This window comes from Myxocyprinus asiaticus, chromosome 32 (genome assembly GCF_019703515.2).
Source record: "Myxocyprinus asiaticus isolate MX2 ecotype Aquarium Trade chromosome 32, UBuf_Myxa_2, whole genome shotgun sequence".
In the NCBI taxonomy this organism is placed as follows: domain Eukaryota; kingdom Metazoa; phylum Chordata; class Actinopteri; order Cypriniformes; family Catostomidae; genus Myxocyprinus; species Myxocyprinus asiaticus.
In genome coordinates this window covers 27,611,007-27,624,966 of record NC_059375.1, presented here as the reverse complement: position 1 = coordinate 27,624,966, position 13,960 = coordinate 27,611,007, and the positions used below count along the sequence as shown (strand labels likewise).

The window sequence follows — 13,960 nt, the reverse complement described above, 5'->3', positions numbered from 1 at the left end:
ACTCTGCTGAGTCATGCCATTTAGCCGTCTACTGACCACAGACAATAGGAGGTTAACGCTCGTGTCTCAACCGCTGCATGTGTTTAGACTCCGGCAAATGGAATGTTGTAATATATGGTAATGGAGCTGTTCTCCGTTTTATTTCACTATGCTGTTAAGCGGAGTAAATAATGCATGGCAGCTAATGGAAAATTGGCATTGTGTGGATGAGTTCTTAGACCCTAGGGAAGTGTGAGCTGATTGCAAGCAGATCTCTGAAACCCACTGTTTACGGTCTGTACACTCTGTGAAAGCTGAATAACTGCATAAAATTGATCTGAAAACCAAACATTCATCTTGTCCACAAAGTTCTTCTCGAATGATCAATTACTACTAATATATTCTGGATAAAATGTATATGTTGTGTCCACTGAAATTTTGCATTACCTCTTCTGGCTCAATGAGTTTGAATTCCATGCCACGGCCGGTCCAGGCAATGAAATGTGCATTGCCAGGGTCGTCGAGGAGAGCCACCAAGAACTGCCAGAGCTGCAGTGAGCCACGGCGCTGATAGGGGGCGCCCTCACGAAACATGCCGCCTCCTTCCTGCTTTACCTCACCTAAACATGGGAAAGACATCATCCATGAATTCACCTATAGACCATGATTACATTTCCAAAATGTCTTAATCCAAGCTAAAAACACAAAAGATATCTGTAATGCTGAATTAAGACCAGGGATTAAGGGTAGATGAGCATCAAAACAAAGGAATAAGACTTGTGCTTGGGTTAGTCTATCACTTCCTCTCTTGTCTATCATTTCCATTTAAAAGTCAAGATTTGGTGGCAGTATGCCTATGCTTGAGCATGGGAACACTGACAGTAACTAACACCACAGCTGACTGCTCCTGCAACAGTTCCAGACCTGACATTCAACTGGACTGAGAGAAACTGACAGATTTGCTGCTTCACAAATCTCATCGTCATGTGCCCTCTGAACCTGCTCAACTCAACAATACTTATGCACTATTAGAAGTGTGAGTCAGCACTACTATGGCAAGCCAAATATACTTTTATTCATGTGCAGGATATGAATTATAGATAAACAATTACATTTTAACTAGTTAAAATGCAAATTCTTAAATATCAGGAATAGAATTACATTTACACTAATGTTAATTCTTCATATAAAAAAATGACATCACTTGCAGAAATACACATTCTTGATATCAGTTTGTCAATTCAGCTATAGCTCTACTGGTTATTGTTTACATAGTATGGTCCAAAAATCTAAGACCCCACGTGAAAATGCTTCTATCTTTCTAATATAAATGGAAGGAATGATGAATCCGCACTCAAAAATGGTCTAAATCTCACATCAATTTATACAGAGGCCCCTACAGAGTAAAAAAAATGTGCAAAAAAGTACCAAGTGCAGCAGCACTTTACCATAAACATTCCAATATTAAGCATGTAAAATGGTTCAAACATAAAAAGTCAAGACACGTAGTTATAGACATTCCAAGAAACACTGCTTCTATCCATAAATAAAAACACATTGCATTTTAGGATCAAATATACATTATGTCCAATTGATATAAAACTATATATTTTTGTACACTGATATAGAAAGGAAATTTTGTACAGCCCCATTGTTTCTATTTTTCATCCATTAATTGTTGGTCTAGAGTTCGGTATATACTGTACACATACACATGTATCCATGTATCCAAAAATCCATCTACATTGCCTCTGTAAGTCTACGTTTAATATTCCCTCCTCTACGGTGACATTTAATTTGTTCAATCACTAGAATGTTCAGTTCAGAAATGGAGTGATTCACCTCACTAAAATGATGTGCAATGGGAGATTTTTGGTCGTCTCTTCTTATTGCACTCATGTTCAGTGATGCGTGTTCTGATCTGTCTGTTAGTTTTGCCAACATACTGTTTGATACAAGAACATAAAAAGTAAATAAATCACATTTTCAGAAGCACATGTGACAAATTGTTTGATGTTTTATGTACGACCTGTTATCAAAGTTCTCCTTCATACATTCTTACATGCAGCACAGTTAAGACAAGGGAAAAAACCAGTGTCTTTACTTAAATGACAATCTGCCACATTCCGTGTGGTAAAGTTATCAGATTTAACGAAATAATCTCTAATATTTTTCACTCTATAATGGGAAAAGAGTGGAGGATTAAAAAAATAACGCAGAGCATACACGATTACTCGAAAATATATGCCAATGCTTTTTGAATATGTTCTTAATTTCTTGACTAAATGCTGAATACATAGTAGTACAAACAACAGAAAAAGGTTTGTCACCTTTATTCTTTATTTGTCATATTCTTCTCACCACAACTGTACAGAGTGGTTATTTGAGTTACTGTAGACTTTGTCAGTTCGAACCAGTCTAGCCATTCTCTGTTGACCTCTCTCATCAACAAGGCGTTTCCGTCCGCTGAACTGCTGCTCACTGGATGTTTTTTTGTTTTTGGCACCATTCTGAGTCAATTCTAGAGACTGTTGTGTGTGAAAATCCCAGGAGATCAGCAGTTACAGAAATACTCAAACCAGCCCATCTGGCACCAACAATCATGACACGCCCCAAATCACATTTTCCCCCATTCTGATGGTTGATGTGAACATTAACTGAAGCTTCTGACCCATATCTGCATGATTTTATGCACTGCACTGCTGCCACATGATTGGCTGATTAGATAATCACATGGATGATTGTTGGTGCCAGATGGGCTGGTTTGAGTATTTCTGTAACTGCTGATCTCCTGGGATTTTCACACACAACAGTTTCTAGAATTGACTCAGAATGGTGCCAAAAACAAAAAACATCCAGTGAGCGGCAGTTCTGCGGACGGAAATGCCTTGTTGATGGTAGAGGTCAACAGAGAATGGCCAGACTGGATCGAACTGACAAAGTCTACGGTAACTCTGATAACCACTCTGTACAGTTGTGGTGAGAAGAATATCATCTAAGCATATCAAATAAGCAAATTTGTGACTAATTGTTTTAACTCATTTTGAACAAAAGGACAGGTTTTCTTTCATTAAAGCACTTTCACAAGATGCTTTGAAAATGGTCTAGACCAACAATTAATGGATGAAAAATAGAAACAATGGGCCTGTACAAAATGTATTTCTATATCAATGTTCAAAAATATTATTTTTTTATATCAATTGGAAATAATGTATATTTTATCCTATTTGATTGTTTTTATTTATAGATAAAAGCAGTGTTTCTTGGAATGTCTATAACTATGTGTCTTGACTTTTGATGTTTGAACCATTTTACATGCTTAATATTAGAATGTTTATGGTAAAGTGCTGCTGCACTTGGCACTTTTTTGCACATTTGTTTACTCTGTTGGGGGCCTCTGTATAAATAAATTGATGTGAGATTTAGGCCATTTGCATATTTTTGGATCTACGCACCTGGATAATTGGATTATATCTTTGTATACTTGGACTGGTGTTTGGTCCAAGTTTCTTTACACATGATATAGTATTAAGAGGTAGACCGATATATCGGTTTTACCGATTAATTGGTGCCAATAGTTGCTTTTTGGAACTATCGGTTATCGGTAAAAATCTATGCCGATAATTTTTTCATCATTTCAAAATAAGAGTTCCCGGTGTGTTTCAGGCTTGTTTATCCTTAGGGTGTACTCACACTAGGCGATCTGTACCATGCCAGAGCACGTTTGACCCCCAAAATTCAGTTCGTTTGACTAGTGTGATCGTTCCGTACCATGCCCAGGCTCGCTTGAAGAGGTGGGCTTGGGCACGGTTCAGTTGGACTCAGGCACGGTACGCATCTAGTGTGATCGCTAACCGTGGCCCAGCATGGAACTCGAAACATGATGTCAGTGATGCAATGGTTCCATTTAGCAAACATGGTGGCAAAGGGATCACTTTGGTCTATGGCAGAGGTGCAGTGTTTACAGTGTTTTGTGCTCGTGGATACCAAAGGACCATTGAGCAATGTCATGACAAGCTAAAAAAAACTGCGGGTTCAATATCTGAAGGTACGGGATGCACTCCGTAAATCTGGCAGCTCATCGGACGAAAAGGATAGATTCCAGTGGTACGATGCTGTTGACAATTAGGCATGTAAGAGGGCAGTGTGTCACCGCACCCCAAACGACTCCAAATAAGCCACAAAGTAAGCAACGTTACAATGATGGACTCCATTGTGCTGTGCGAGAGTGCTTTTCTTCCTGTTTTCTTCAAAACAAAAAGTCAGGGACGATTGTGCTTGGGCACAGTACAAGGCAACCGGGCCTAGTGTGAGTGCGCCCTTAGATGTCCCTCTGTATTTGGTATGCCGCTGTTTTGTTTCAATAACAGCCTGCACTCGCATTGACTCATTAAGTTGTGCAAATCCTGATGAACCATATTTTCCCAACATGATCTGAGAATGTTCAAAATGGCATTTTGTGTGATTCAATGGAAACAAGGAAATCTTTCTTTTTGTACAAATCTGCTAATTTGATTAGTGACCTAGCTGTTTGATTAGTGCATCTTAAAAGTTTCTTTTATGTTATATTGTTTCTTTGTTTCATATTTTTCAAAATTCAAAAAAATTCTTTTTATTTTTCAGGTTTAAATTAGATTTTAAATCCCAGATATTCAATATTGTTTCAGACTTTTGGACCCAACTGTTATACATCATGTGGTTTCTGAAAAGATGCCATTAGTGGTTCTTGGCAAGCCTGTAACTTAGTGATAATCTGTGATAAGGATTTGATCTCAAAGTGCAAGGCAAAAATTCATTTCTTTTTGTTTCTTTTTTTATGTTCTTATTGTCTGTAGAGACCATAGAAGACTATGCTGGTGGCATGAACACAATGTCTGGAAATGTAAGACTCACCTTCAAATTTTTCAGGAACAACGCGGGAGTCATTTTCAAACATGTAGCCTAAAGACAGGGCAAGGGAAGTGTTAGTGCACAGCTTTGTCATGGGCCTTCATGCCAGTCACGAAGACAATTCATATGAGAAATATTGTGTTAATGCATCAAAGGGATATTTCACCCAAAAATGAACATTCTCGGATCATTTACTCACCCTTATGCCATCCCAAATGTGTATGACTGACTTTCTTCTGCTGATTTTCAGAAGAATATCTCAGCTCTGTAGGTCCATACAATGCAAGTGAATCGTGACCAGACCCTTGAAGCTCCAAAAATCACATAAAGGCCACTCTGAAGCCGTAAGATAGGTGTGGATGAGAAACAGATCAATATTTAAATCCGTTTTTACTGTAAATCTCCACTTTCACTTTAAAAATGTGAATGTAAAAGTAAAAGTGGAAATTAATAGTAAAAAAGGACTTTTATCTGTTTCTCACCCACACCTATCATATCACTTCTGAAGACATAGATTTAACCACTGGAGTCATATGGATTACTTTTATGTGGCCTTTATGTGATTTTTGGAGCTGCAAAGGTCAGATCAGAAATATTCTTCTAAAAATGTTTATGTTCTGCAGAAGAAAGTTAATCATACACACCTGGGATGGCCTGAGGGTGAGTAAATGATGAGAGAATTTTCATTTTTGGGTGAACTATCCCTTTAATGGCAGTCATTAGTAGTAACATATCCTCAAGCTACAATACAAGTACCTGGAGATATTTTGCACTGGAGTTAATGATACCATATGGGATATGGTAAACATGGAATCTTGATGTGTGTTATTATTGTGTTTCTGTGAATCATGGGACTCTAAATTTCTATATCTAATGGTTCATTACAGAGATCATCTAACATCTGAAAATACCCAAAATGGTGCGGCAAATGCAGTAAACGGAGAGGATGGTTATTTTTCTTCACTCCAGGAAAAATACCCATCTTTTCCAGTAGTAATATTTACCCTGGAATCCTTTAAGCAAAGGAGAAACGAATGTCCATGCCAACAGTAACACAGACCCTCTGGTTTGGTTAGCCAATGACCGCACAGTACTGGCCAATCCTGATTTGCTTTGAGTGTGTGAGAAGTACACTCTAGAATTATACTAGATGAACAAACCATGTCCTGAGACTAGATCTTTGTTGGTGTGCATCTTACCTTCACTATTGTGCTGTGGGTTCTGGTAGCCCTCGTTGTGATGGTACATGGAAGGGCAACCAGGCACATCTGTGGAGTAAACATAAACCCATTACCCTTAGTAATGAATGAATGCAAATTATTTGGTAATCTTTATCTGTGTCCACTCTGTGAAAATAAAATCAGTGCTAGTCCTTTTGTGACACTATTTCTGTAGGGTGTGAGACTGGTGCATCTGCAGATATGATAACCTCTGCCACAGTGTGCAGCAGGACAAAATAAGCATCTGTCATAAAAGTCATTTGTCATAATATCGCCTGTCTGCAGTTATATTTTTAGGCAGTAAAGAGTGCTGGATGTTAAACAGTCACATAGCACTGCATGAAGATAGAGCACAACTCCAAGTCCAGAGTAAACTTTCTGTCGTACCACTCTTCTGTCTGTAATGTGCTTTATTGGCATGACAAAGAAACTGTACTTTTGTATTGTCCAAGTGTTGGCAGTGTAGCTGTGTACAATGAGAATTTGTACAAATGTCAAACAAAGCAAATTTAAGTGCAAATGTAGGGCCCTTTGATTTCTGTGTTGCAGAAAACACGGACAGAATCGTGGAATCCAATCATAAAAACGTAATTATCTATAAAACACAGAATGTCACGAAATTTTACATATTTGGGATGAAAGTAATGTAAAAATGCACAATTAATCAAATGAAAATCGTGATATGTCCTAGTGTGATGATAAAACCACAAAAGGCTGAGTTCTGTTTTATTCCTCCTGACTGCCAGAGATGGTGCTATAGTAGTGGATAATCGCAGCGCCAGCCAGATAGGTCGAAAACATATACCAACGAAGTCATGTAGAGATGTAAGCAGAGTTGAGGGAAATATAAACCACTGCAGTTCGGCACCCCACCTCTTTCGCTTTCTCGATTAGGTCATAAAAGTATTTTTAACGTCAATCGTCAGTGCAGCTTTGTCAGAGCAGCGAACATTCGTCCTCCCAAGCTGTGACGATATGGGTTTGCATTGAATTGGATTATTTTTCTTCTTCAAGACTGGGTCAGTAGTTTTTATTTTTTCCTCATACGAAGTTCATATTTATACGTCAGTGTCACTGTACCTCACGGTTCTAACTGGGATGGGGGTGTCAACCGCGCTATTGGTCTAGTTATTTTCATTAGCCCATTTATTTATTTATTTTTTTTTTTGATTGCTGGCGATCTTATTATTTTTATAGATTTTTGCATATCGCCGTTTACACGCTGTCAAGTTTACGAGCCGTTGGATTGGAGCTGCCGATTTTTTGGGATAGATATGAGGCGAATACTCGTCCTCAGACTGTGACGATTAGGTTTTTGCATTGGTTTGGGATACTTTTCTTTATCACGGCTTGGTCGGTAAGTTTATTTCTCATATTTATTTACATCGGTGTCACTTTACCTTACTGTTCAATCCGGGGGCATGTCATATGTGCTATTGGGTTAGTTATTGAGCTATTTGAAGGAGTTTTGTATTTATCACAGGTCTCACGTCTGTATTTTTATTTATTTTTTCGTTTAAGCCTGTCGGTCCAAACAGTTGGTGTGTTTTGAGCCTGTAACTCGGAGTTAGTGCACTCCCACTTCTCTGCCCTCACGGTTCATCCGGAGGTAGTAATAGTATATTTGCATATTTTGTAATCTTCCTCATGTTTCATCCGGAGATAGTAGTATGTTAGCATATTTAACCATTTTCCTTGTGGCTCTATCCGAAGGGCGCTACTTATCACTGTTGAAATGGCTTACAACTACATTTCTACTGCTTACCCACAGAATTGCAGGCTCTGTCCTAATGAGCTCCTTCCTGATGATGGGCATAATCTCTGCCCATCATGCCTGAGGCTTCAACATCCGAGAGAAGTGCTTACAGACCCATGCCCGCATTGTAGTTTGCTGCCTATGCCTTAGAGACAGTTGTGTTTGGCTGGAATGGAACGCAGCCGGGAATCTAATCTTTTGCAAGTGGATCTGGCTTCACGGCAGAGCACTCATAAGCGTCGTGCCTCGGCGGCTGCTGGCGCTCCCCCAGCCAAGAAAAAATCCACTGCTAGGGCACCTGTTGTCAAAGAAGGTTGCTGGCCCTTCTTCAGATATGGCGGAGATGAAACGTCTTCTGCAGGCCCTTCAGCCAGCAGACTTCATTCCTGTTGCTGCTACGGGTTCCACCGAAGATGCTCATTCCCGTTCATCAAATGAAGTTGTTACTGGTTCTCCTTACACTTCTCATAGTCCCCACCTTGATTCTATGTCTACGTGTGCTTCTGATACACATTTTCAAGACCGCCTTGACTCTAAAGCTGCTGAGCTTGATCATTTGCTGGGCATGCCAGTGGGATCCACGATAGCTGGTGACTCTGGTGAAGGCTCACGTCATTCTTCAGGGACCGTTCCACCTCCAGTGGATGACACAATAGAGGTGCTTCAGATGGCAGTGGCTCACCTTGGCCTTGAAGAGCCTTGGCCTTGATCCAGTGTGTTTTTCCACAGTGTCTTTGACTACGGATGCCTTTGCTATGCCTGCATGTAAGGACATTGTGGCAGAATTTTCAAGTGCCCTTAAGGGACCAGGTACAGCCAAAAGGCATTCCAATACTGCACACACTTTGGCTTCAATGGCTTAATCAGTGTATGTTGGAGTGCGAGTGCCAGAGGTTGAACAGCTGGTCGCCACGCTGGTAGTGTCACCAGATGAAGCACTTCGAGGGTACGTTCAATGCCCTAGTACCCAGTGTGGCAACTCAGATTTCCTTTCTTAAAAAAGCATATGAGTCAGTTGCCTACATCACTCATACTGAGAACCCAATCTGCTAATTAATTCTTGCTGCCTCTAGCCCTTTGGAGATTGTGGAAGTGGATCCCTCTGTTTCACAATTCTTACAGACAGCCTTGCTGGCCATGGGACACATGACATGAGCACTGGGCTCTCTCACTGTGATGCTTCTGACTGCATGCTGGCAGGTGTGGCTCGCTCAAGCCAGATTGCAAGAGGACTGTAAGAAAACCCTGAGGGACCAACCCATTGTCCCTGGGAATCTTTTTGGGCCAGAGGTCTCTGAGGTGTTGGAAAAGTGCATGAAGTTGTCTGCGACCACCCAGCAGCTCACACAGGTGCAGCGTGCTCCAAACTTCAGAATGCCAACAGCACCTGCTCATCATCGTTACATGCCTATGCAGCCACACTTCCGTCATATTCCCTTCAACAAACCTCAGACCCAGCAGAGATTTTGTGGCTCTTGTGTCGTCCCCATGGTAGTTCCACCTCCACTGTACCCCAGGGAGTTCGTGTCAAACCCCCCCAACCTCAAAAGGCCAAACCTCAAGGCATGAGATGCTTGGGCCGGTGGTTGGACATATTTCGGAACATCATCTGAGTTACTGGGAAGGTGCAGTGTCGGACCCTTGGGTCTTGACGACACTACGCAACGGATATACTCTGCAGTTCTGACACCAGCCCCCAAGGTTTTCGGGTCACATTCCGACTGTGGTGGTAGACCCAGTCCGTTCAGCAGCTCTCTCTCAGGAAGTTTATTCCTTGTTGGAGAAGAGAGCAGTAAAGAAAGTTTATCCCCTAGTTCAAAGGGATGGGTTTTACTCAACATATTTATCCAAAGCGAGATGGGGGTTTTAGTCCAATTTTAGATTTTTTGACTCAGTGTTACTGAGGTTGATCGGGATGCTGACGGTGGCTACTCCTGTGGTTCCCCTGGGACTGCTTTACGTGTGACCCCTGCAGGTATGGAACAACAGCCTTCGGTTGGACTCATCCTGTCATTGCCGTAAACGGATTGTAGTGTCTCACCGTTACATCCATGCCTTTCAGCAATGGACATCACTAGGCTTTTTGAAAGCAGGCGTAACGCTAAGCATTATTTCTGCCTGTAGTGAGGTGATTACAACTGACGCATCACTCACGGGTTGGGGTGCAGTTTGAAATCACAGAGGCATCAGTGGTCAATGGTCAGACGCCCATTCTATGGACCACATCAACCTGCTAGAGATGCGTGCAGTTTTTCTGGCTTTAAAGCACTTCTTTCCCATGCTGGCAGGCCACCATGTTCTTGCACGCTTGGACAACACATCAACAGTTTTCCATCTGAACCATCAAGGGGGCACAAAATCGGAGAGCTTGCTATGGTTCACTCACAACATTCTCACCTGGTCGCTTCCCCAGTTTGCATCATTGAGGGCTGTTTATCTGCCGGGAGTAGTCAATCAGGCTGCAGATGCTCTGTCCAGGAACTGGCTACATCCAGGCAAATGGAGGCTTCACCCAGATGTAGTTCATGGGATCTGGCAGGAGTTTGGAATGGCGGAAGTGGATCTATTTGCATTAGAAAAGACAACCCACCTCCCAATGCAGTTTGCTCAGAGGGAACCGTCCAGTCCGCTGGGACAAGATGCACTGTCACACAACTGGACGGATTGTCTCCTTTATGCCTTTCCCCCAATTTCTTTGTTGTTGGAGATGCTTCACCGAATTGCTCAAGGCAGACACAGGGTGCTTCTGGTAGCACCACGGTGGCTGTCCAGACCATGGTTTCCCCTGCTTCTAACTTTGTTGGTGGGAAGACCAAGGCAGCTTCCCCCCAGGAAGGACCTGTTACCCCAAATGGACTGCCGTATTTGGCACCCAGAACCGGGCCGTCTACAGTTATGAATTTGGCCTCTGGGACCAACTCCCTCTTAGCAGACTGTGAGCCCTTGGTCGTTTACACTGTTCTCAATGCGATGACTGCTTCTACATGACTGCTTTATGCTTATCGCTGGAAATCTTTCTGTTCATGGTGTGAGGGTCGTGATTTTGACCCTGTGTATTGTACAGTTTCTGCAGTTTTAAGTTTCCTATAAAGTCTCTTGGACAGTGGCAAGGCGGCTTCCACTCTAAAGGTTTATGTGGCAGCCATTTCTGCACACCTTTCGCCGGTTGAAGGTTTTTCTCTGGGCTCCTACAGTCTAATCTGCAGCTTTTTGAAGGGTTTGAGACATCTTAATCCTGCTTGTACTCCCCGTTCTCCAATGTGGGACTTACCTCTGGTGTTGGAGTCTCTTTGTCTACCTACTTTTGAGCCGTTAGAGGATGCAGACCTTAAGTGGAAATCCTTGAAAGCGGCTTTTCTTTTGGCTTTTGCTTCTGCAAAAAGAGTTAGTGAGCTTCATGCATTGTCCGTTAATTGGTCCTGCATGAGGTGGAAGCCAGAGGGCACTGAGGTGCTGAGCTGCAGTGGCTTATATTTCCCTCAGCTCGGCTTACGTCACTATGTGACTTCATTGATATTTGTTTTCAACCTATCTGGCTGGCACTGCGATTATCCACTACTGTAGCACAGTCTCTGGCGGTCATCTGGAATTCACAGAACAACGGTTACATCCGTAACCAGCGATTTACAGTCTGCATGAGCTGCATGCTTCAACAGTAAGTGAATGTGAGAAGCCACTGCTTAAACACTAACCGGCTCATTAACATCATGCGCTCTGTGTGCGTATTAATGACAAAGAGCAGAGTACTTTATTCACTGTGAAGCGTGTAGCACATGCAGACTATAAATTTATATATCAGGTTTTCTGCCAAAAAGCCATAATAAAAGTTTCATTTATCTAGACATGTGAAATTTAAAAGATGCTACAAATATATTACTTCTATATAGTAAAATGTAATATTCAATGTAGTAGTAATACTAATGATAATAATAATATCAATAATAATTACATTATATTTAAGCAATATCTCAAATAAGAGTTTCATCGCTGCTTTTATTAATACTGTGATGCTCTGTGTCACACTGTATTTGAAAATAATAATAATAATAATAATAATAATAATAAACTCAAATGTTGAGTTTTTTTATTGTGTGAGGATCAGTATAGATGCTCTATAATAAATAATGCAATGGTATGTTTAAAAGTAATTGTTTTCATTTGATAAAATATTCTAAGAATTCATTTGATTAGAGAGTTTTTTTATATGATAAAATGTAATTAAACTTATTTTTTGAATTTGGGAAAAAATAAAATGGAATTTGGAAAAAAATAAATAAAACAGATTTCACAGGGTAATATGAGTAACATTAACAAATAAAATTAAATATCAGTAGTGTGAAATAATATAAAATAAACTGAAAGGAGTGCAGAACAAACTAATTTGCATTTAGCAAATTTAAACAAAAAGTGACAAATTAAAAAAGTTATATTAATTTAACAAATAATTGAAAAATATAAACTAAAGATTAAAGACTAAAGACTAAATGTGCAAAAAAATTTAAATAAAATAGTGATGAGAAAAGTTCAGTGATGAAAGCACAGATTCTAGTCAGATCACTCTGTCCCTATCAAAAAGCAGACCTTGTGATGCCTAATCTCTCTCTTGCTCTCGCTCTCCTTCCATATGTACTGTATAAATAAGAAATGGTTAGTTTGTGAGGTGGAGCAGTGATTCATGTCTGGAGAATGCAGTGGCTGAGGCCGTGATAAGAGGTCACCAGAGAAAAGAGCGCTCGATCCAGAGGGACTGGATCACTTTTTTACACAGGCAGCTCCAATTAATGTTACGGTTGACTGAGATCTCAGACTGTAAGCAATGGAGGGTCAAACATGTTCACATTCATTCCGAAATATTACCATGTGTGCAGAAACCTGCAAACGACCCCTTCAAAAACATAAAATGGCATGGTATACAAATAAGTTTCAGGAAATTCCCACACCATGTTCCTTTTTGATGTTAACAAGAACATAGTGGGGTTCAGTATTTTTAGACCACATTGAAAATATGTGATTCAAAATCTAACTCAAACCTGGAAATAAATAAAAAGAAATTAGAAATAATTTTGGAATTCAGAAATGTTAAAACAAAGAAACATTTAAGACATAAAACAAATAGGAAATATTGTGCACTCTTTTTAGGTCACTAATCCAATAAGCAAACTTGACATTGACCTTAGTAACCTTTTTTTATTTATTTTTTATTTTTTTACAAAAGGCGAGATTTCCTTGCTTCCATTGAAGCTAACAACATGCTCTTTGGAACATTCTCAAATCATGCTGGGATAACATAGATAATCAAGATTTGCACAAAGTTATGGAGTCCATGCCAGCTTAAATGCATGCTGTCATTACAGCAAAATGGGGACATACCAAATACTAAACACAAATATTTAAATTCATTCATTTCTGTTTCTCTGTTTTAGGTCTCTGTTTTTGTTCTGTAACAGAGCGGAAGCCACTGGCCTGGGCAAGGATTAATCTACTGATAACGTGCCGTACTAACAAGGGCTTCACCTCAGATAGGGCGGTTTATCCACACAGAAACATCCTTTTGTTCCGGGCCATTTCCTCCAAAGTTTCTGCACGTATGAATCTGACCTCTAAAAAGTATCAAGTTTCTGAAGGGCATTTGTACCAATACAACTAGTACCACAAAAATTAAAGAACACAAAATCCAGAAAAGTCATGCTGTCTTTGTTTATATTTAAAAGAATTAGTTTCTGTTTTCATGACCGTTAACTCTTTTTTAATGGTCATCTATGTTCGTTTGATCACTGTTTATAGTCCTTTACAGAGCACTGAACAGGACCTACGCAGAGTGTTGTGTTTCGACCCTGTGTCAGTCACTAAGCTGAGTGGGAGGAGGTGAGCTTGTCCGGGTTGTGAGTGTATGGCCCGAGCCCCCCGGCTACAACACCATGCCCCCTCCCTCCAATACAACTTCCTTATCACACACCTCCCTCCCCTCCTACCCCGCTCAACCAAGCCAGTGCACGAGCTCGGGTTACCGAGGCTACGCTCATTTTTCCATTATGAGTTCATCTGCCAGCAGAAAAGGAAGCTGCTGCTGCAACCCTACACCCGTGAGCACTCCACTGGGGATTCTAGTCTTTCC

General features: G+C 40.6%; 1 protein-coding gene across 1 annotated transcript in view; it reads right to left on the bottom strand.

The window, feature by feature from the left end:
• LOC127423094 (ETS translocation variant 4-like) overlaps positions 1-13,960 on the bottom strand; it is a 51,398-nt gene that overhangs the window by 3,206 nt on the left and 34,232 nt on the right. Inside the window, exons 8-10 of the mRNA XM_051667139.1 lie at positions 6,069-6,137; positions 4,873-4,920; positions 427-599 (exon numbers count right to left, since the gene is read on the bottom strand). Of these exons, the coding sequence (XP_051523099.1) occupies positions 427-599; positions 4,873-4,920; positions 6,069-6,137 (290 nt within the window). The remainder of the gene's footprint in view (positions 1-426; positions 600-4,872; positions 4,921-6,068; positions 6,138-13,960) is intronic.